Genomic DNA, 25,236 nt, shown 5'->3' with positions numbered 1-25,236 from the left:
ATACATTAATATTGAACATGTTACATATTTGTATTGATTGCATATCACACAGCACAATTCCAATTTATTCCTGTATACCTGCTCAAGGTAAATGTAACAGATTTTCATTTAAAATATGTAATAGGAACTCTTCCTCTTGTTACGAGGAGCCCTTAGTTATTAAATATACAAGTGAAAGTGCAATATCTGAATTGGTCCAGGATCTGCATTTTGAGCAGGACTTCTCTAATGAATAAATATTGTGTGTTTCATTTTAAAAATGCGATAAATCTTTGACATTTTTTTTTCATTAATTTGCTTTTTGATGCCATTTTCTAAAAACTGTAGCTGAATACAATAAAAACAACATTGTCAGTTTACAAAAGCTTAGCATATCAATCACTGCATTTTCTATTTTCTAAATAAACTTCATTTTTTTCCCCATAGACTATCTGAAACATAGAGTCTTGACAACACCATAACATCTCACAGCACTATGTTACAATAAAATATCTCTGTTAAAAGTTCAAAGAAAAGGAAAATAGAACAATAGCAACATAAAATTAAAGAATACAATGCATAGATTAAATCATTTAAAAATGTAAAGATATAATTTAGTACAACTCTTTAACTTTTAGAGTGAACCTATGTGGATTCATTACAGTTTATCCTGACTTGAGTGACCGGCACAAATATATATATGTTTATATATATATATATATATATATATAGTTCTGAACATATAACATGATAAAAATGCTAAATATATCACTTTGACTTCAAAGGCAAATTTGGCTATAGTACATTATGGCATGTTTGGATAAGAAAAGGCAACACCTGGCAATAAAGCCCAAAAGCAGCTTCTATATTGGCTCCTCTGCCTTTTGAAATGTTAAGCATTTAATTTGACTCTACATAAACTTGCTTACTCCCTGGCTTCAAAAAAGAAAAGAAAAAAATCTACGTCACTGGAGTCGGATCATTTGCTGGTTTGGAGTTTGCAGGTTTTCATTTCAACCAGAGAAAACTTTAAACTAATTCAAGAACCTTCACTTGTGGCTGAAGGTAAATTCATTAGCGACACAGGATCGCCTGCTGCTGTGTGCGGTTTCTCCATCATAACATCAAGACTAATGTAAATAGGTGACTTTCAGTTTTTGCCTTTGTCTCTCTGCCACCTAACCAGTCAATTTTATGAGAACCAATTATGTTTACAGATATAATCTTGAGTATTACTTTTGATTCTGCTTAATAAAAGTCAACGACGGGCTGAAAAGTTTGTCGCTAGAACAGCAACGACTGGGAAACGACCGTTTGAAAATGCAAATATACAAGCTGAGATAAAGAATCAGACACGTAACACTTAGTGGCAGTTTGCTTGGAAAACGAACAATAATTTAAAACAGACCTGTTACGGAAATGATAATTTGCGCTATCAAGTCACGTGATACCATAATATCAAATGTTTAGAAGGACACGATGATATGTAGAGGTAGGAGGGGCAGTGAAAGCAGTAAGGCTGTTCCTACTGACAGCATGAGAGGGCTCTTTTGGACGCTGTGCTATCTAAATCAGTCACAGTAACCTTTTAAGACACAGAAGAAAATACAAAAAAGTTGTGAAACTGAGCAGGGCACAGGCTGGTTACTGGCGGCATCTTCTGCAGGTGTTATGCAGCCTTGGTGTGAAAACAACAGTAGAATATCTTTTATCCAAACCGTCTTGACCTCGTAACATTCACAGCGCCGAAAAGTGTTCAGGAAACCATAACAATAACAATTTACAGTCACTTATTTCTTCCCGACTTCTAAAGAAAAGTCAAAGTAGGAAACTGACAAGAAAGAGTTCACCGTTCTTCAAGACTGCTGGATTTGAGTATCGTATGGACCGTAGACATTTACAATATAAAACCCTTCAAGCCTGCAGTCTAAATTTACTTTGTTAGGCACAATAAATAGGCCCCTGTGGTATTAAGGTTCAGAGTGACGAATGACCCAGAACAATTCTCATGTCTGAGTGCAGGTTATGCACCAGCATAAATCTCTATTAACCACAAATAATTTATGCTGAATCTAGTAAACATCTAACTGCATCATTTTTAATAGACATTCTTAATGTATTTACAAGAAATCAAAACGCGTGTTTTCATTTTACAGCCCGATTGATCTCAAGCGCAGATCTGTCCACTTAGCACGGTTGAAAAGAGTCTGATCCAGTTTTCTCTGTGGGGCTCATTTCTGCTGCCTCGATTTTTGCTTCCATTCTGTAAACACTATTTACAATTGTGAAAAATACATGACAAGAAATGATTTCACAAACTGTATGATTACAATATCTACATTCAAGAAGTAAGTTTTTATGTAACATCACTCAAGGATCCGTTGAGAAAGATCTCTCTTTTTTTTTCTTGTTTTAAATCATGTCTGTCAACATAACCCATTCGCCAGATTACCTTCTTTGATTTCTCCGCAGCAGTAATCGATCACCATTACAAAAATCTTGATTGATGTGACACAGTAAACAGCTTGGTGTGAGTTTAACTTCTTAAACAGACTGCTCTGCTGCTGCTTCTGCAGATGACCATGATGAGATGGTACTGTAGTTGGCAGTATTGTCTGCAAAGATTACAACTACTGTATAGTAAACCAGAGACGTGTGTTTCAGTTTGGCTCATATGTTAAGGCAAAACGTTTGGCACTTAGTTTGCACTGACTTATTTCAGAAAATAATCCTGACGTCACCTTCAAGAACTCTGGTGGTCATTTGTCCTCAGCAGATCAGGACCGGTCAAGTCTGCTGCAGTGATCTGAGAAGTATTTTTTGAAACAGAAATGATGGTGGAACAGTGACTGCAGGTTATGTCCAGATGAGGAATGTATCTTCAGATACATTTTTAGTCCGATGTCAGTTCTGATTGTGACCATGTCAGCAACGGGAATTTAAGTAGAAAGAACTTTTTTGTGAATCACAGTCTCTAACCTGATACCCAGCTATGCGTGGTGGTCTTCACCCCATGTGGGAAACCTTGTTGGGTCACCACTGGCTCAAAGTTGAAGTCCAATGAGTCCCCGTCCATTAGAGTGTCATGGAGGACTGTCTCCATGTCAAACTCAAACTTCTCAATGGACATATCATCCAGGTCACTGGGCAGTTTTTCTTGATGCGAGGGTGCTGACAATCCCGGTCGACCGTATCTGTTGGTGTTAAGAGGACAGAAGCCGCCGGGCATGCCTCCCCCGCCGAGGTGGGCAGAGAGGTCATAAGGCATCTGCATCTGGCTTTTGGCTGTCGGTAAACGTGCGGCGCCCCCGCTGTAGTTCAAGGTCATGAGCAAACGGCCATTCATAGCCGATGATGTGGCTGAGGCTGGGCTGTGCACATTGTGGGGATGAGTGTGAGGGAGACCATGTGGATGACTGCTTCCTCCTCCCATGAGTTTGGCCGCATGCTGGCTGCTGTTGTATGGTGGCAGCATACAGCCTCCGCTGGACTGAGACACAACAGTGTCCACTGATGGCATTAGCTCCCCGTGCTGGTCCGTATCTGATGTCAACAGTTCCTTCAGAAGCCCTGCGGTGCTGCAGTACTGGCTCATACTGGGCCCGAAGCTGGATTTATTCTCTGACAGTGTCTGCAGTGGCATAGATGACAGGCTGTTCATTCCTGCTTGGCCATACACACACTTGTGGTATTCCTGCTGAGACTGGGAAGCCATGCTGGGCGAGCTGTAAGAGGGGTACCCAGGGCTCGGCTGCATCATTGGAGAAGGGGAGGACTGGGAGGAGCCAGGGGTTGTCGCCCCTCCTCCAACCTGAGAGTTATTTGGAGAGAGCAAGTTCAGGTTGTCCAGGAGGTTCTCCATGACATTCTCAGAACTGTGTCCCAGAGAGCCTGTCATCTCTGTGAGACTGGGCAGCGTGCCTGTCATCTTGGCCCCGGGGGCTCCGGGGTAGCCCATATGCACGTCTGCCTCTCCAAGGTCATCCTCAGGCACAAAGGGCGAGAGGCGACCGCTAAGAGTGCTGGCGTTGGAGCTGGTCCGAGGCCTGAAGCTGTTCCATGCATCATAGTCATCATTGCTGTGGGAGTTGGGGCTGCCAGGCCACTTGGAGTAGGAGCCTGGGCTGTCTGCACCTCCATCAGGGCCGCCCTGCAGGGACAGCTGAGGGGAGACAGGAAGACTGTCAGTGAACCAGTAATATTATGCATGCCAGAGACGTCAGTTTAAGTTTGTAAGTGAGGCAGAAACCATTGAACACAGGGCTGACTATTACTAAGCTGTCAGTGTCCATATATTGTAATATAAGAACAAAGTTAAAGACATGAAGAATGTGACTTTACTTTTCAATCAATAGCATATTTTTCATGTTAATCAGCTTCAATTAACCTTTATTTAAACTATGGCAGATTAACACATTATCTCAAGGTACTGTACACATTGCATACACAGTGAGTAAACAAGTATTGAAAAAAAATCAATAAAATCAGTATGTAAATCAATAAAGAATTTTTTCTGACCTCGCAAGCATGAGTTACCTTTTTCTTTGCTGCTCTTCCTCTGCTCTTGGTGAACTTGCTGTTGTTGTCCATGGAGGCTGCCCTGCGTCGCGGGGACTTGCCGCTCTTCCCGCCCTCCGGGTTTAGCATCCACCATGAGCTCTTGCCCGTCCCCTCATTCTGCACTCGAATAAAGCGGCTGTGGAGGGACAGGTTGTGTCTAATGGAGTTCTGGAGCAGAGGGAGAAAGAGAAAAGCTGGGTGAGCAGCGGACAAACAGAGGGTTTTAAGCATGCCCTTTTCCGACAACACCTCAGATCTGATTCATCATACAAGTGCAAATCCATCTGTACAGGTGGTCCTTTGTAAAAACACGCTCACCTTTACAGCCGACTTACAAGGAGAAAGCGGAGATTTTAATGTCACTCAACAATCTAATGCTGCTCGCTATTCAAAAAACACGTGCACAAGCAAACAGACAATAGATGTCAGTAAGTTTACTCCATGAGCAATATCCTAAACAGAGCGGGGATTAAACTGCAGACACTCTTTTCTCCAAATTCACTGTAGGTGCGGGCTTTCCCTCACAAAAACAGAAGGGCCTATTGTAAAACACTATTATACCACATTCCTCCTAACTATGTGTCTTGTTTAAACCAGTTCAAAATCAAAGGGAGGAAATAGACTAATCTTTCCTCCTTACAGACACACTTATGCTGCGCTCTAACGTTGCTTAGTGACACCACCAGTGGAAAAACTAATTTTTGTGCAGGAAGCTAGTGAAGCGTTGTTAAAACAGAGCAAACAAAAGAGCGAGAATATTGAACAAATGTCTGCTAAGCACAGCGCAGAGAGTAAGACAGCACGTCGCCCCTGCTTTATTGGAAGTTGGAAGTGCACTGGGACGCTTGGCTCTTCAACATCACAGAGTTAATTTGCTGTTCAGCCCGTAATGATTTTAAAACTCTACATCAGCCTAAGCTGTCACTGAAGTGACCATTTAACCTCAGATGATAATTTATAGTCTCTAGGCTCTGCATCATTTTCTGTCCAGGTCTTAACATGAAGTAATGAGCCTTGTCCAGACATTACTGTGCATGCGTAAAGCTTGTTGTTTTGGAAGAAAAGCTAAAACTCCCGGCACACACACACGGCTTAGCATGCATGGTGTCTAACGTCATCAAGGCTGTTCCTGCTGTGAGTCACCGCTTCACATCTGGTTCACAGTCTGCCCTCTGCTCTGCCTTCACCTCCGCTTCTCCTCATTTCTACCATCCCTTTGGAGTCTGGACACTAAAATCTACAACCAGTATAATCTATTACACAGTTTTTATTGCTAGTGATTTTTATTTCTTTAAAATAAGAGATACAGGACTTTCTCAGCATTGAAATTTATCTGTTGGAGAAATACTGAAAAAGTGCACATGTGATTTCATAGCATTTAGTTTACAATGATATGAAACAAACAAACAAACAAACGACTCATATTGTTGCTTTTCTGTAATTAAAGTGCACTACAGATCTGACTGGTAACCCTTGGAGGAACTCGGGGTCTAAATTAAGTTCTGGCTAATATTTTAAAAGTATTCCAGTTATTAAAGATCTCTGGGGTGATGACTGCAGGACTAAATATTAATACAGTCTAGAGGATTTGCAGTATTTCAGTCTTCTCATTGTCAATCTACACAGTTGCTTATTTTAGGTTTATCATTTCATGCATTTTCCTCTGCTTTGCCACTATTACTGGTTTCTTTCAGCAGACTATCACTATCAATGATCCCTGTTGCAAAGCAGCATGTAGTACCTGCTTACTATTGTTTCAGTGGTACCTGTCCTTTGCTTTCTACAGCCTCAGCATCACCTATTGGATTGCAATTGAGCATAGTCACATGTAAAAATGATAAGTGTAAGCATGTGACACTTTTTCAAGTGTCAGCCGGCTAATTTGACCAATTTTCATGTATATTTAGACAGTGCAGGAAACACACAATAGTCTTTATCTGTTGTTAAAAGGTTCAAAGACTAAAGGTTTTTGGTCATTTTGGCGAAAGCTGAGATGCTTGCAAGACTGAAACAAAAAGAATGATCAAACGCTGAGATGGTAATATGGGTCAACCTCTGAAGCCCAGACTGAGTTCATCCTCATGAAATTGCAAAGTCATAATTTGATTATTTTCTCAAACCGTTAGAGCCATAAAATACATTAGTCGCAGGACAAGTATGATTCCCCCATCACAGCTGGACTCGCTTCATTATGAAGTGATTCTTTTTTAAATAACATAAATGTTGCTGGATATGTTAATTGGAAAACAGATAACTTCAGAAAAAACACGCCATATTTTATTTCCCTGTCCTTTATTTTCCTTCAACATCTTCTGTTCCGTGTCGTACTTTTCCCTCTTTCCCCTCCTCACTGGAGGACTTGAGCCTGTAGGGCACATGAGGGCCTGCATGAACACTGGTGCTTCACAATAAATGTAATTACCTCTGAATCAAATGACCCAACTGCTTCAGCCAATAGTTGTGGTTTAGTTTGCATGATCTGAGGTACGTGACAGCCCTTCCGTGATTCTCCAAGTAAATGCTTTTCTCCCCCTCCTCCCCCTCCTGCACATCGGTAGCTATGACAAAACTCAAGGAGTAATGTCTGGTCATGAGCCTCTCTTTCCCATGACTGCGACGAGTGCTGCTGATTTCAGCTCTGCTGGGACAAGGAATGAACGCAATGTGTGCATCGACGCCGGGATGTCCTGTTGCAGCCCTATATCATCCCGGTGACAGAAAGTAGAAAGTCACAGCTAAAGTCTCTTACTTTAGTGACCCAGGTTTCTGCTTTGTCAAATGTCACGGTTAGAACGCGGGGTGTAATAATCCAAAACATTTTAAAACCCAGTTTAAAAATATTGATGCAAGGCAGGGAGTACCAGCAAAGGGTCATAAAAGCTGCTCTGATGGGAAATGCCAGAACTCGGCAGAACTTGGTGTGCCGTGTGGGGAGTGTGGCTGAGTGCGTCTGGTGGGGCCAGTGGAAAAGCCTCGTCTCACACTGTGTTTGTGTGTGTGCGCGAGTGTGTGTGCGAGAGAGTGCCAGCTCATGTTTTTAGTGGAATGGCAGTAGGACAAACAGCAGCACAGTATGGTTTTGATTTTGTAGCTCACTCCGCTGCAACCAGTGATATATTGGTTTTAAACACACGCTATTGGGAACAAACAGACACGCACACAGTGATCCACTAAGACAGAAATGCAGATGTACAAATGGAAATCCCTTTGCTCTCATAATTATGAAGCCTTTCTTCTTTAAGACCAGGCAAGTATTATTTCTTTCTTGTTAATATCTTTTTAATTAAAAGTATGCGTTTTTTTTAGGTGTGTGTGTCCATGTGTGTGTGTAGGGGAGGGGTGGCTGTGGGGTCCTCTGACTGAATGCGACACTGGTTTATCTCTGGCTGCAGTACACAGGAATCTAAACATTCCAGCTAATCACTGTGTGCAAAGTTCAATTGTAATCACAGCCAACTTGTTAGTATCTCTTAGGAAACAGTAAAGGCAGGATTCCCAGCCAGGCAGCCATCACAATCAACATTCCTCAGCAAGGTTACAAAACCCATAATTTCGCAGAAGTGAACTCTTGATTACTGTCGCTGGAGGACGGTCCTATCTTATGTTGCATGAAAATTTGACAATAACACTTTGTCATTTCAAAAGCAGAACATTCCGTTTCTTGCCACACACACACAAAAAACCCCACCATCTGCACTTACAATGCTAACACATTAACATGTGCTTGAAATTAATCTTCTTTGCAGTGAGTAATCATAATAAATGTTGACTGAAATACACATGCGCGCACACACTGTAGCCTTCTCTCCGTTGTTCCCGAGCTCGCCGTGAGGAGCACCACCTCCATTCACGGTCAACACTGCACAGCCGTACTGGCAAAACACAAGGAAGTGACCACATGAAAGAGGACTGTGACAGGAAGCAGAGCTGACTTCCTGTCTCACAGGAAACATGGCGGTCAGTAAGCAGAGAAAAAGGCATGGAATGTGAATTCGTGAGCCAAGTGGACACCGCAAAAATCGCCTCCCCGAAACCCGCTGCCAAAAGAGTTTATGTTTGACAACAGGCGATAATCCCTGATGTCTGATGTCACACCACAGTCATTAAACGAAAGCAAAGTTCACGTTGTCGTGTGACTGCTGAAACTGAATTACATGACTGAATACGTCACGACTCGGCAAGAGGCTGCAGCGTGGCTGTCTGGGCGGTTTGAGTCCAGGAGAATGTGTTTTGAATGTAGGCTGTTGAGAAATGCAGAAAGAGGAGCTGTGTGACAGAGTGGGCTTGGATCAGTAAAGAACAAACTGTGCTGATTTAAAAACTCCTTCTCTGGCAGCACTACTGAAAGGCCACACTGTTCGGTACATCACCCTCCCTTTGCTTCTGTCCTCAATGTCCTCTTCCTCTCGCCTTGTCTGCTCTTTCCTACTCCTTTCATCTCTTCTTTTCCAGTATTCTCTCCCCTCTTTATCTTGTTTCCATTTCTGCTCTTTTGTTGCCTACCTATCCTATTCTCAGCCTGCTTGCTTACCTCTCCTTCTACTTGCAAACTGCAGCCAAATACCTGCAAAAATCTAGACACTGTGCCACACAGGTGTTTCCGATTGACCAATGTGCTGGAAGCTCTCCGAGTCGTTCAAATGTCAACTTGTCTAATGAAAAAATCCCCAGAAGAGCGCAACACCACCTACATGCAGTGCTGCTTTGAATAATGTAAACCCGCAAGTGAAACCTCAGCTGCAAAGGCCATATAGCTACACGTATAAAGTGCAACATTGCTCCCACCTCACTGACTGAAAGCGTGCAGCATCTATGATCTCACACGCAGCAGCTATAGCTTCACACACATTTACCAGAGATACGGAACACATGAAAGTGAAAATGTGGTTTCCATGCACTATTTCCACTGAACTCATTAGAGAAACGGTGCTGTCCTTACCGTGCATTTTCACCTTTTGTTACGCAATTTTCAGCCTTAAGAGGAGCTCTTCACTGTAACTACCTATTGTATGTGTAATGTCTGCACCTGTGCGTGAGACGACAACCTATAGAGTATGCGCACAATTTCAAACCACCAAGATAAGTAGCCCTAAAAGCTGCAGCTGGGTCACGTCTGGAGCCTTGTGCTGAGTCTGGCAAAGGGCGAGAAATATGGTCAAGACAGAAAATGTGTAAACCAGCTATTAGCCTAACACCAGCTTAGCATGTCTGCCCGCTTAACAACAGGATGGGGTTGAGAACACAGCTCTAGGTGAGGTGATGGGTCAACAAACCGAATGAACTCTCGCTTGCTGTGATGAAGTCATCTAAATATATACTTGCGATAACTTTCTCCACTCTGTGTCAGACACACTTAGCACTCTTTCGTCCAGAGTCTGACTCATTTGTTTTGTTTTTTTGTTTTGTTTCTGGGTTTTCTTGTTTTGGTTTTGTCTTTGAATGGGTGGGGTGGCATCTAATACCTGGGGAGATTTCTACTCTAGTTGTAACTGATCAGTGTTTCCTTATGTGCATATAAAAGCCACATTCCCTACAAAAGGCTTTTCCAAAAGTATCTCAAATATTGTCACAAATTTCCAAACAATGCAAGGATTTTTCATCTTCATAATCACTTTTTTTAACTGTTAAAATATCAGAAAATAAATTACTAAGGTTATATTTTGTCCCATCTAGTATTATGCAATTAAGTGATCTTGATCATTATCATTGAAAAATACTTTTAAGTGTTTAAAAACTGGGTTGCTATAGCTCACTTCGCTGAGCAGGAGGCCTGTGAACGGAGGACTAGACTTTTCACTGCAGGGGCCAATCATCAAACCGATAAATGCTCGTTTTGGGTTGCTTAACCTTATCCTCACAGTCAAAGTAGAGCATGGAGACGGAACAAAGTGAAAATGGAGAGTCAGACATCAGTATCTGTGGTAAAGAGTGGTCTCGCAGCATCTGGAAATAGTTTCGATTTCTAAAACTATAAACACTAGAGCAATATCTGCCGCAAGATAATTTTTCCCACCATTCCAAAGGGGGATGTTACCATCCCATGAGTACAAGAAAGAAAACCTGCAGTCCCCAAAATGACCCACTTAGCAGCATCGAATGCTTGTGTCTTCCTTTTCAGCCACATCTCTCCTAAGAATTGGGCTCATAGCTCATTATCTATGTCTTTGCATATTATCAAGACATTTAGTTGTATGTAATACTTTGTGGTTGTTTTGGTGCTCTGTTAAGGTGCTGAATAGTTTACACCATTGGATTCATTTAGGATTTAGTTCTAAACCAAGTCAGCTATTACTCCTTGAACCTAAAATTTTGGAGGCTCCTTCTTAAGTCTTCTCGTTTAAGGTCTAACAAACACAGTGAATGAGTTTCATTCCAGCTATTACATGCATATTAAGACCATTCTTTACATCAAGATGATAAAAATATGATAATATTTTTGCCCAAATTGTCAAGCTACTTACAATGAATTTGTTTGTCTCTGTCTTACACACATATACAACAATAAACCAATACAAACTCACATTGCCACATTTGCAGAGCAATCTGACCAGACCGTGATGACTTCATGTATTTGCAGTTTGATATGTTATCTTCAGCACCAATATTGAATTGACCAGTGATAATCACTGACCTATTTACTAAAGTCAATAAAGCGATGATTATAAAAGGCAGTGGAAATAAAAAGCAGGGCACAGGAAATGTAAAGCCTTAGAACTGGGTTCATTATTTATAGCATCTTGATTGTTGCCATTTATTTTGCATAGCAGCAAGTGGCACGGCACAACACCTTAGGTCAAACTAGCTAAGGAAAGCACAAACGTGTTACTGTTGCTAGCGATATAAAAGGAAATCTATCTTGCCACAATTCAGTTAAAAAAAAAAAAAAAAAACGAGTCTCAGATTAAAAATGGAAATTGACCCCAGGATAAGGTTCTAGCTAGAAATAGCTTCTTTTTTGCCCTCTCCCAACATCCTACCCCCTTCCTAGTCTTCTATTCCTCCCTTGTCCTTTTCACTTGCTCCCCAGGGACATCATGCATGCATGCATGCTACTTGCCACAGCTGATCGCAGACTCATGTTGCAGCAAGAACAGTCCCTTGCTCACCCGTTGACGTCAACTTTCAATAAATCAATTTGGCAAAGAGAGCTGAGTGAGAAGGCCAATAGACAGAGCACTCAGTGTGCAGCTCCTCAAATTCACTTTAGAGTTCTATGAGTCCAAGTAGCACTCTATGTCTTCCAGGAAAGTACCTCTTCAAAATGGTCATTGTCAGATGCTGACTTATATGAATGTCGTAAAGTGGAGAAGGAAAGGCAGAAAACGCGAGTCACGCAGGAGAAAATCTGTCTGCAAATGTATTTACTGACGCCTTTTGGCAGGATCGCCTTTTCTCAATCCTTTGCGAGCAATCTTAATGCAACCACCCCCCTTCGTCCAGACACACACACACACGCACATATACAGAGCTTGGAAGCCCGAGTGGATGGTGATTGGTTAAGTTGAAGGTTGATCGATCTCAGACGCTGCAGACAAATGATAAATAGTCTGTGAGTGGTTTTGTGCATAGAGGCAGAAACCGCAAAGCTACTGACACTCGAGGATCTTTCATCACCGTCCGATAGTGTGAGACAAGTGGCGAGTGAGATGAGTGGCAGAGTGGCTATTAGTGAACTTCCTGCTGCATTGTATCCGCACAGGAAGCGCTGGCCAGTCCTGATACTGATTCTTCTGGTTTATATCCAAAACACCGCAAAATGAGACCCTGGTAGGTACAAAAGCAATGGACCAGCTGGAGAAAACAGTGGGTTCAAGAGCCACAACTTCCTAATCACAACTTTCCCGTCTGACTGCACAAAACAAGAGGAAAAAGGAAAGAGTGGAGCCTTATCCAGGTAGGCTTTTCCAACAGGATCACAATGGTGGATAAAACTCTTACTGCACATTTAAGAAGCAGTTCCCAACTTAGGATTTGCTCTCATTAAGGAGCCAAACACACATAGCTTGGTGAGAGAATAACATATCATCTATCATTTCCTCTACTTTGGACAGGCCTCATATTTGGACAAATTACTCCAAAGAAAACTTTGCGGAATATCTGAGTGAGTGACCAAACTTTAAACTATATACTCTAACAATCGAACGAGCACAGTCGAGCATGCATTCTCAATTCCATTATTTCAAAGGATGCAGAAATCCAACATAAATCTTGGCAGCAACACTTGATGGGGGTCTAGGTGACATTTATGGGCATAAGACACTTTGAAAATAATGACGCAGCAAAAAGAGCAATGGCAGCTTTCTGTTTACATGTTGTGCTCTCTCTTGTGCTCGTTAATTTCTTGACTCGGGCTTGTGCAGCATGCTGCTCATGTGTATAGACAGGGACTAGGTTGTGCTGGCTAAGCTTACCATGCTAAAATATGTGCATGTGTTGCTATGTGCAACACAATGCGAGTCTGTAAATGCACAAAGCAGTGTCTGTGGAGCGAGGATATTTTTTGCCTCTGATCGGCACAACTACTGGGCTGGGCTGCTGCCTGCTCTGCATGGATAAAGATGCAGTGTGTGGACCACTGCTGGGTGCCTGTTTGGTGACCTGCCTCCATGGGCCTGGCCCACCACTGGATTGACAGGGGGTGGGGGAAGTGTTTTGGGGGTTATATTTATATGCTTCTTACCCCAGTTCAAACTAGCAAACACAGGGATATCCCAAAGCTATTTTATGGCTTCCAGTGGAAAATCTCAAGTCAGTGACATAGTTGAGAGGATTTCTCATTACCACAGGTCTCCTTAGTGGTGCATAATCAGACTGTAAAGCACTGATACATTTCTAAGATGTCTTTAAGAAAATGGCTGCATACAAATACATTGGACTGGAGTCTCCGCTCAGAAGATTTAGCAATATGTGGAAGGAGAAAAAAAAAAAAGCTACATCTGCTAAAATTCAAACATCAGCAGAAAATCTGAGAAAAAAAATGACCGCCCACACTGTCTGAACACTGTCTCTTCTCAAAAGTAACCTTCTGAAGCAGCAGGGAGATTCCTGTTACGCACTAAAAATGTCACCAAAATTAAAGGACATCACTTGGAGGTTAACACTTCAAGAGTGCAAAAGAGAGCATAATGTCAGCACTGTTACTGTGGGAAATCACTGCTACCATCTTAGGCTGAAACTAAAGTCACAGTAGCAGTCTTTTAAACTTTTTCTTAGATCTCTTTCCATCGTCGAGAAAATGTAGTTGCTGTACCGAACACATAGCTGACTACAGTTCGTTAACATGTTTTTAACTGATCACAGTTTAACGGTGAAAAACGCAGGTCCTGATAGCTTTTCTTGTTTTAGCTTTATACACAAAATCTAAAACAAAACAAAACAATATGCACATCAATCAGACTCTGTACATCTGTAATGCACTTACCTGTTTTCTAGTTCTAAAATTGGCGTGATTCACGAGTGACTGTTTTCAGAGAAAGGAAATTGCTAAAAAAAACCTTAAAAGATGCGCTGGAACAGTTATTCTTTTTGTCACAAAGTGGGTTTTAATGGACTCACTTTAAAAAGGAAATTACAGTGACACATATGAAAAAAACATATAAACACATACAGTATGCAAATGGAGCAGGAATGCAAAAACTGTAACAATGCAACTTTAAGAAGACACCAAAGCAGCCAAATATTTTCATGGTTATCTTAAAAGTTATTTCCATCTTTTCTGAAAATTAAACCAGAGAGACCACTAAAAGACACACACTGTATACTTTCAATATCAGCATCTTCTTATGCTATATAAAAGCATTGTGAAGACAGCAGAGGTAACCACAGATAGAGTTAAAGAACGAGAGTTTGTGAAGGGCTCTGTTTTCTCATGAGGTATAAAGTGAAACTAGACTGATGTGTCCCACACTGTTAGGTACAGCGAGAGATGGCAAGTATGACATTAAGTCAGCTTAGGCTGGACTCAGTCATGGCGATCATTAAAAAGCTGGCATCGGTACAGGTCAGGGCAAGTCAACATTTATACTGTGTCTATTATTATATTAAGTCTAAACCACAACAAACCACGACATTTAAGTATTTGAAAAGAACATGTAAAAAGTTTGTGTTGAAGGATAATCAGCAATAACACTGACTCACTTCCAAGCACTGAGCAGTGCGGAAGAAAGGAGAAAAATGAAGGAAACGCTGGAAGAGGAAGAAGCCACTGAATCTGGCGTCATTCTCAGTGTTGCTTCCTCTCCTGATGACATCACTATCCGTGTTGCATACCTTGTAGTGCTTTCAAACCACCCACTTCCTGTCAGTCTGAGGCTGAAGTTTGCACCTCTTAAAAAGAAAGGTTAGCAGAGATAAGAGTTTCTAGAAAAAAACATTATTTTTCCATAGTTACGGCAGCCAGCTGACATAATATCATTGCTGCCTTTTATTACTTTAAGTTTATGCAACAATACATTAATCACTTTTTCTGAGAGTCTAATGTTTGCACAAAGCAGATTGTGCAATTCAGACTTTTTAGAGTGATGGGGAAATTAATAACTGCCTAAGACATGTATGCCAAACAATTAGTATTAAAGCGTCAATATTAGTACAGCGCAAAATATCACAAAAGCAGCTCGATGGTGAAAGACGACAAAGGAAGGATTCTCTCTTTTGATTCATAGAGCATCGTAACATTTCCCACCATTTTCCCAATGGCTCCCTCTTTAAAACAACAAAAACGCTTCTGAATTGCTAACAAATGCCGGTGTTGTAAACAAACCATTTTCTTTTCAATGAAAACTTGCTTGTCAATCACATCAACCACAGTATGAATGAATCACTGACAGCAGAATGTGTCGACATGTCATTACACATCAAATTGGCCCGACTTACACGGCAAAATTTCCCAGAATCCAACACAGCAACCCTGAAAGCTGAGCCGCACTAGGAGGCAGCGATGTTACCCACAGACTGCACAGCAATATTCACCTCCACCAAAAAAAAAGCAAAAAACACTGATGTTTATTTTGAGCAGACGTACGACGTGCTATTTATACAGGCAGTTACAGGAGAAAACGCATTTTGCACCTCTCACATAAGCCAACAATGACAAACTGATATCCTTCTTTGATAGGGTTTGGTTGGTACATTTCAGGTTTTAATCCAGTTCCAGTTAAGGTCAAGTAACCACTGCCCTACCCACTGCACCCATAAGCACTTGATCAGACAAAGGCCTTTCTATACAAAACAGACAAAAGTGCAACAATGTTGCAACACCAATGCAAATCTAAAGGGAACACTCCCAAAGGCAGTTCAGTTATAGGTTTGTGCTCTTTGGCCTTGAAATAACCTATGTTCCTATGACAAAGAAGCGGGAAACCTGCCTTCAGATGTACAGTCATAACAGCACTTCTGATTTTAGTGTAGATTTTAATTTCCACCCATGTCAGCCAGCTGTACAGTTCCAACGAGTGTTCATGTATGTGACAGAAAGCCAAAATGGATGTGTGATGGTGTGATAATACCAGTCCAGCCTGACAGGCACCGTGCATAATCGCTTCAGGGCAGGAATTGCACAACAATGTGGGTCTGGGTAATGCCTGTGGTTTGGGGCCCTCAGCAGTGAGCCTTCCCATTAAAGTGTTGCTCTGTTCACTCCTTGTGTGTCTGTAGCTAGTTCACACTCATATATAAGCTATGAGAAACGGACGGGATGCGAAATTTGCAAGTGTGAAGAAGCACCGTGGGTTTTCACTTCTTATTTCTACGGTGAAATTTTTTTTAATCCATACCACAGTTCCTCTTCTCACACCATAAAACAATGCTGAGGTCTTAATGGTAACCCCACAGAGGATTTTTTTCAATTTTCCTGACTGGTGAGAAGTTGTGAAAAGAAGAGGGGAAAAAAAGATCACGTGGTTTTGTCTTGCTACTACCAAACCCATAATCTTAAAAACAAAACATTCTGACTCATCCTAAATGACTGTTTACCTGACAACGACACTGGATGTCAACTTCATATTTTCAACTCTAGCGTAAAGCAACCTGCGTGGGCGCCACTCCTCTGTAAGGCTGAATGAAGCTCTAGTATTTACTGGTATCTTTTGTATATCACTTCTACTTACTCACAGTTACTGGACACTACAATCACTGAGTGATCTCTCTCCTGAATGATCTGGTCCTCAGCCAGAAAAAGAACTGACAAAACAAAACTCTGGCAGGAGTGCTGCGGAGCTCTGTCATGCCAGTGTCTGAGGCGGTGGAAACAGCCGTGTACACATTTGGCATGATTTGTTTGAAATCACGAAATGAAAGGGGCTCTTTATGGGGTTTTCCAGTTTCCTTTCCAGCGAGATAAAGGCTCTGTAAGTAACTTAGCAATAAGTTACCAGTTGTGGTCCTGGCTACGTCACTAACTGAGGACAAAAACATCATTTCCAACCGGTGTAGGTGTAGATTCACATTCAAAAGTTGCACTTACTGTCATAAAATGCATTGAGGAAGGATTATTTTTTCTCAAGTTTTTCAGTAAAATTTCTCATTATAGGCTCATTCCTGGCTGCATAGTTTTTGCCAGACCATCTGGAACATCTTGCCAACCCAAACACTTAAAAATGTTGCTTTTTTTCTGCTTTACAGAGAGCAGCAAACTGTAAAGGCTGTTGGACTGAGACAGACAGACGTGAATGCAGAGAGAAGCTCCACGTAGGATCAATTGTTGATACTCATGTGAGGTTAAAAGGATGTGATGCGATAGAAACAGAATTACTTAACTCCTAAATAAAAACACACGTGCTCCACGTGCAGATTTAAACATCCAAAAATCATTTGACAGCAACGTTGCACCACATTGCTTGTTATTTCAGTCTGGTGACCCCTTAATATCACAAAGTGTTTCTTACTAACAATAAAAGACAACAGAGGGTAATGCTAATGTCGGGTCTCAGAAGAAAACAAATATGGAGCAGGACAGAAGGAAAACATGGCATTGTGAAACAATGTGTGGAACTACTAGTTTCACACTGTTGCTCAATCAAGTTTGAGAGGATGAGCACAGTTACATCACATCATGTGTATCACGCTGCTACACTACGCACAGCCAAAACCACCTCAAGTGGATCTACTTACGTCAACCGAAAAGGACAAACATTTACTGCCTCTTTGAAATGTGATAAATGTCATTCTTTTTCAGGATTAGATATTCTAAACAGCCTTCGGTTTCACCAGTGTCACCTTTGAATCTTGGAGGACAATTTGAATTGACAAAATGGGCAATTAAAGGGTCAAATGACTGATATGTTAACTGATAACAGGTATAATTACTGCTGTCCTAGGAAGAGACGGTTAAAGACTAACAGGTAGCAATCATCAATACTCACAGCTACTTTCTAACACCTCTGGTGCGCCAGCTATGGTGATTCACAACTTCAAAGCACTAAGCGATACAAAAAGTGAAGGGGGGAGGCGGTCGTAAGTGGATACTGGATTAAAATCAGCTGGGGAGAAAAGGAAAGGCAGAGTATCACGCCACAATAAAAAAAGATATAAAAGCCTGCGCTGGAATGTTCCCTGTGTCAGCCTGTCTGTCTGCCATCATGTCTGCGCATCTGCCAGCAGCAGGGCTTTAATTATGAGGCCCAGGTTATGTGCGCACACACAGTAGACTAACGTCCCACATATCTCTAACACAGTGCCTCACAGTTCCGCTGACTAACCAGTGGCACCAGACTTTGGCCTGCGGCTCCCTGATTCCAGTAAATGTCTTGTTATGCAACTCCTAACAAGTATCACCCAGACTGAACTTAGAGCATTCTGGGTCCTCTGCTGTGTTTTCTCTCCCTTTTCTTAATTTTCCCCTAAAGACAGTAAGCAGTTAGCTCCTTGGGGGTTTGCCATGGCAGGGCTCGGGTAGTGGGGTGGGAGATGGAAGTTAGTAACCCTTCAAAACACCAAGTGTGGCCCGCTTTGTGCTGAGGCAGAAAACCAGGAATGGAGAGGCAGGCGGCGCAGTCAGGAAATGGGGAGGAGGGTGAGGAGAGCTCCTTCAGCTCTATGCCTGAGAAACACAGCTGCCCCTCATGTCTTGGGGCAATGCCAAGGTTGGACTCCCTGATTGCCTCAGGGGGGTGAGAAGTGTGTGTGTGTGTGTGTGTGTGTGTGTGTGTGTGTTTCCAACCAGCAAACACAGGAGGACTGCTGTTTTATCCAGCTATCTGTCCTACTAATACACATTCAGACCCAGAGAAACAAACCGCCTGTGAATGGTGATAAAGCACCACCAGCTTTCTGCTCACTCAGCTAGAATACCTAAATTCTCAGCTTCTCCCTTTCTTTGAGCCACACTGCTGGTAAATCCATTTTAGATAGCAAGCAGCAATCTGATTCACCTCTGCATCATCTGCAAAAGTTAAGACCATTAAATAAGGGTGCAATGTGACTCTAAATCCTATTACTGATCAATTAAACTTAAAGGCGTTGTATACTGCAAACCAAAAGACATTTCTCAGACCAGTAATCCGTTTCTTTTAAGAAACCAGCTTTGGGTTAAACCATTTTTAGCAATGAGCTGGAGCTCATATTATACTGGAATAAAACACACTCACACACACTAGCAATTTGAGTGCAGAGCAGTTTTTACTACAGTCATATCATGACTGCTGAAACACAAGATAATATCAGATTTCATTCATATCGTTATATCTCATATATTCTACATCACACTGTAGTTCAAGCTCAAGTAATTTTAACTGAAAGGCTCCATAATATACTTGATCTGTTCAGGTGCTTTCAACAGCATTATGTTTCATTTACGTATTCTACTTATGAGATTAAACTAATAATTTAAAGATTAGCCAATACAAGTTTGCAAAGGTATCAGATAATAACTAGAAGTAGAGCTTTCCAAGAGAATTCTTGAATCCTTTGCCGTTGTTTATGTCAACAATTTAAAAGTAGTATAGAGAACCAGGTGTCACTGTTAATGATTCCACGTGTTCCAGAGAGTTTATGGAGGGTTTCTTTTTTGTCTTGATATTTTTGAGGTTCATTTTGTGACAGAATAAGTTTCTCTGATCATAAAAGCAAAAGTGACAATGTTTATTTTGTCAAACTGGGCTATTTGAAGTTTCACAATCTACATTATTCTTTACTCTAAACAGGTACATGGGATCCATGACCCTTGATTACTTAACTACTACACAACCTATGTGGTGCTAACCTTGTTTACTGTAAGACTAAGACGGTAAGAGGGATTGGAGTCAACAGGTGCATTTACATGGTAATGACCCTCGTGTCGCTCGCTGTACAATCTGCTCGGACCTACGTGTTTGTCTGCTTCGGCACAGTTTGCTTTGAGACCCGTGGGAGTGTTTACCAGCGTAGGCTGAGGAATTTCAGGTCAAGAGAGCATCGAGCACAGAGAACACCCATGGCCAAACTGATCTGGTAACTGACATCAAAGTGTACCTGAGCCATCCAGCTCCATCAGTGAAAAGCAAATATTTATGCTGTAGTGACGTACTTATAGTAGAGAAATACACAAAAGAACAGACTTTTGGCATATATGCAAGTGTCTGCATACATAATGTTTATAATATTGCCCACCTAATGCATGCATATGTTTGTGTGCGTGCAGCAATATGAAATCCTGATTGTTATGCTTATAGTGACTTAAGGAGCATGATTTTTTTAAGTTAGGCAGTCTGTTGGAGAACTGGACATATTAGGAAAAAAAATAAGCAGTTCTGCAGAGAGGTTTGGTGATGCATCATTTGTGCCATCTGTTCGTCTTCCTGTTGGATGGCATCCTGTGCCAGGGCCAATGTCCAGTCCACTCTGAGAGCTTCTCCAAGCTGGTCCCACCTGGCACAACTGTCCTCAAAATTCACACTGTCACAGACGGCCTGAGAAGTGTGGAGGCTGTCATGACTCAGTTCAGACACGACCAACTGTGTAGGATCAGCAGCGCTGAGAATCAAGCTCAGCGTCAAACAATTAAGAGTAGATAGCTCTAATCATAGAGACGTGCTTCAACCAGTTCACTTTAGGGGAGCCACGTTACCTGAAAGATCAGCAACATTGAGGAATAATCTTTAACAGGTTCTGAGACACTGATCCAAAGGTAAATTACAACTAATATTTTAAGGTGTTGAGCAGTCAACGCTTCCTAGAAACAAAGAACTCGGGTTTTGCTTTTGTTGTTGAGATCTATCTACGTCAGAGGCCATGAAAAAGCTTAGTCCACGACTTAGTCAACCAGTGTTTCAACCCACAAGCCGCAGAATATGTTCTTATTCTGAGTGTTTTAATATTATCATGAAACCTCAAAGGATAAAAATCAAAAGTTATTTGGCAGCGCTGTTGTCATCAGACTGACCGGTTGATCGATATGCTCTCATCCAATATAGCCTCTCATTGTTTCGACAATTGCTGGTGTCATTCTCCAAGGATACAAGTGCTACATCAATAACCATTCAGGATTAATCTAGTCTTTTTGGTAGGGGGAGGAACAGGAACAGACTACCTGAGAGAAACAGAATGGTCTGAACACACCTAACTCTAACTTAATCGAGATGGCCACGTCTACTTTACAAATGTTAACAAATGTAACTCAGCACCAAATTATGGCCACGTTTTGTTCAAATGAATGGCCACAAGTTGTGTGGAGACTTTGCAAATAGCTTGCATCTCGCAGCTCAACGACTAATGAGGCATATTACCCAAAGCAGTATCTTAAAAGCTCTGCCTCAAGATTTTATGCAAACTTTCGTGCTTAACACTTAAGTGTTAACATATGAGAACATCAGTGTTTGGTCTCTCGTGTAGTCAGAAAAGAAAAAATGCAATTTAGCACCACTGACACGAGGCCGATTAGAGCTATTCCCTAATAGCTTTTGTGCTGATATAGCTCTATTGTCAAAACTCGTAATTATAGACAGGTGCGCTGGTTGACTCAAGCTTTTTATGGTTATTTATTATTCGTTAAAACCAATGGGCAGATTTGTTTTGCCCTGTGATGAATCAGTTGTTTAAAGACTAGGCACAGTTTCAGCTGCAAAGTTGTTCTCTGATTAACTACAGTCCAATATTTAGCTTGAGCGCTTTTGTTTGTATGTCTACAGTCCTTCTGGAATGACATCTGCCACACAATTTACATATTTTCATACTTCCAACAGGTCATTTCACCCATTGGCAGATAATACATAGCAGGACTGAAGATCACAAAGCCTGGTCTCAGAAAAAAGACATTTTGCACATTTTAAAAGGAAACAGTGACAATAAATACCGATTAAGTGGATTAAAAGATGATTCTATGTAAAAATAAAATTAAAAAAATAAACAAAAACCCCCCCAAAACGCATGACTCTCAAACGCTATATTTAAACATCATCGTCTTTGGCACAGATACTTTCTCTCTATCCCACCTCATGAGTGTGGTTGCTTTGGAGAGACAATGTGTGATGGCCCCCCTGTGTGGAAGTGAGAGGAGAGCTTTATGAATAACTCCCCTCGCAGCCATGAATGGCACTTTGCTTTCCCACAGTATTACTCAGTTTACACCCCCACCGTGGCAGGATAAGCCGTGAGCCCAAGCGGTGGCTGAGCCGCCAGTCACACGCAAAAATGTCACACGCTAAATGGAAGCAATAAAAGTGAGAACGTTGATTTTTTTTGGTTTAGTTTTATTAATGAAGTCACAAGGACGTATTAAGACTGTGTCACTGCAACTCTGCTGCAGTCAGTCACTTGTCATATCCAGTCTCTGCTACGCAACTTCTTAAAGACATTACAATACAGTGCTTTGCTCTAAGAAAAAGGGTGTGTTTTATGGTCACTGGAGTACTAGTACTAATGATGACGCACACATAACCAAGTAAATGGTTATGTGTGCGTTTATTGATAATTTGCAACCTGAGACTTAACATGACTAACACCATGTGGGTGTTTCTGCTTCGAGGTTTCAGCTTACCACACACTGCCTACAGATTCTTGACTTGATTATTTCTTTTAATTTCCATAAAAATGCAGCATTTGGATTTTTGTTTTACAAACAAACTACAGAGTATTAAGGATGACTAGCATCCCTTGCTCATTGGGAAAACATGCTTAAAAGCATGGTAAATACGGAGGAAATCAACAAGCAACCTCTTTCACAAACACACCGACACATTGCACTCAAAAGTTTCATTTGTTGTCTCACCGATAAAAAACACACATTTTATGTTAAAAGCACCTTGCCTACAAATCACAACAAAGCCAGAGAGCAGCACAAAGCTGGAACCTTTTAGAGTATGAAGGCATACAAAGAAGAAGTGAAGGGGAAAAATGGCTTCTGGGACAATATCACCACCCTAGCAACACATCTGTCCAGTGCCTGCTTTGTTTACTGGGGGATATTTCACTACACTGGAGGGGTTTTTCCACTCTCATTTAATTTGTCTTCACAGGACTACACTTGACAGCCTAACATGAGTTTGTGTCCTTTCTGCAAACACTAAAGTCAGATGAATGGATGAATACGCGGAAGGCAGTTTATTGTGGTAGTTTTTGGCAAAAGTATGCAGGTCGCGTGTGAATGATTAATTAGGGAAAAATATCTGTCTACAAGTCCGATTCAGTGCAAACCAAAGGAAAAAAAAGAAATTCTCTTTAGCCTTTGTGACTGATCTGAATGTGTCATCTCTCAGCACATGACTCAAACATGGGATCCTGCTGACACGGGAACACAAAAAAACAAAAGCTTTAAATTTCATCGGCAGCCCAGACAGCCTACAACACTACAACAGAGGCCACTGTGTGGCTACAGGCGCAATATGATTTCCTGCTGTGAGAGTAGACTGTCATTAATTTATTGTCAGACACCAATGAAACTATGTGTCTCCAAAGAGAGGTTTACGCCCTTCACTAGTGTTCAGTGGGAGGGCCTGTCACACCACATCAGAAATTTTAAGTCCCCTCTTGCGTAATGTTTGGGACAGTTCCTAGGACACATGAATGCTGGTATCTCCTTACAACACAGATGTATAAATAAAGCTTCATTCAGTGCTCACACACTCTGTTATGGAAAACTGTGATTTAGCCTTAAAAAAAAAAAAGAAAACTGAAAGAGTAGATCTTTCTAAATGATTTTAAGTCACAACTCAAAACATTTTCTGAGGGAAGCATTAATTTGGGGACAAGAAACATTCAGTTTAGTTAGGATATTCATATAAATCATCAAGTCAGATTACTGCCTAAAGTTATAGTGACATAAACGGTCGTTAAGTGGATGGATAACAATGGAAGAGGACATGTGAGCATGAATGGGACTAACACATAGCAGCTACGCAACTCTTTGTGCACGCTTTTTGTCAATCCCGGGGAAAAGTATGCATAGGGAGCAAATCATGTATTAGCACAAGTCTCTGCAGATGATGATAACCCTCGAAATGATTATGGATGATAAAAATAAACAACCCTGACCAAATGCATTATACAGTCACAATAAACCGACTATTGAACACCACAGACAAGCCAGAAATCCCTGGAGGGGTATTACAGTGATACCACAGGAGATAAAAACATAGCATAAAGCACAATGAAGCCCCTGTGAACCCACTGTTAAGTACCCACAGACACACCAAAACTCCCCACTGAATAACATTTTTATTTTTCCTTTTATACAAGAAGTACCACAAGCAAGTGCTTTATCGGACACACCCGCACGCACGCACACGCACACACACACACACAGTTAAGAATAAGAAAACAAGTAGTTACCTTCCATCCTGCAGAGCTGTTGCTGTCTCCTTTGTCCTTGAAATAAGGCACACTCTTCACCATCCAGTCATAAATCTGAGAGAGAGTTAGTCGGTTCTCGGGAGAACTTTCGATAGCTTTGGTTATGAGGTCTGCATATGACATATTCCCCCATGCGTTTCGCCGGGAGGAGCTGCTCTTCCTCTGGGCAGCGGCAGCAGCGGCGGCCGCGGCCGCTGAGGACGACGAGCCGACCGGGGTGGAGAGCAGAGGCACCTGCTGCTGCTGCTGATGCGGGAGTTGCGGGTTCGGGTGCTGCTGCTGCGGATGCTGCTGATGTTGCTGCTGCTGCTGCTGTGGAGCTTGCTGGTGGACGCAGTTTTCCTGACACTGGAAATCAGTGCACAGGATGATGGGTTTCTGCTCTGTGAAGTCCTCGGTCTCCTCCAGCAAGCTCAGGTTGTTGATGAACTCGGTGTTGTTGGCGGGTTCCTGCTTGACAGATGGGACTGGTGAAGAGGTGTTGGAGTCGCCCGGGTTGATAAACTCCGGCCGGGGCAATGGCCAAGTGCACGACCGGGGCCGCGACAGCGGTTCAAAATCCGGGTCGATTTCCACCAGGTGTGGCTGCTGAGGCGCTTCCGCCATGGTCGAAAGGTGAGTGAGAAAAGTGTTACAATGTCATGTAATTGTGACGAACCTGTCGCTCCTCAAAAGCAGCAACTTCGCCTCGGAGACGTGAGCGAACGCAAGATAAAACTGACCGGGAAAAGAGAGCTCCGCTTGGGCGCAGGAAACAACACTGAAAGTTACATCCCAAGTCGATAAAAAATTAAAAATAAATGTAAAAAAAAATCAGCTGATTAAAAGAATGATTCTAAAACGTCTTTCAAGTAAAGTCGAGTACGTGGTCACAGTGTGTTGACCCGCTGGTTTGTTTTTGTCCAGTCCTATAGACGTTCCGTCTGCTCCTCGTACAGC

At 41.8% G+C, this 25,236-nt stretch overlaps 1 protein-coding gene across 1 annotated transcript; it reads right to left on the bottom strand.

Moving 5' to 3' along the window:
• On the bottom strand, positions 1–25,236 carry foxo1a (forkhead box O1 a). The gene is made up of 3 exons (XM_085370922.1): positions 24,277–25,236; positions 4,516–4,707; positions 1–4,141 (listed from the first exon to the last, which is right to left on the bottom strand). Exons 1-3 carry the CDS (start codon positions 24,901–24,903, stop codon positions 2,954–2,956), a joined length of 2,007 nt encoding a protein of 668 aa, XP_085227048.1. The 5' UTR covers positions 24,904–25,236; the 3' UTR covers positions 1–2,953.

This window comes from Diplotaxodon limnothrissa, linkage group LG14 (assembly GCF_057381915.1).
Source record: "Diplotaxodon limnothrissa isolate DT_005_m linkage group LG14, D_limnothrissa_male_GT1.1, whole genome shotgun sequence".
NCBI classification, from domain to species: Eukaryota; Metazoa; Chordata; class Actinopteri; order Cichliformes; family Cichlidae; genus Diplotaxodon; species Diplotaxodon limnothrissa.
This window is presented reverse-complemented; position numbering and strand designations above follow the sequence as displayed.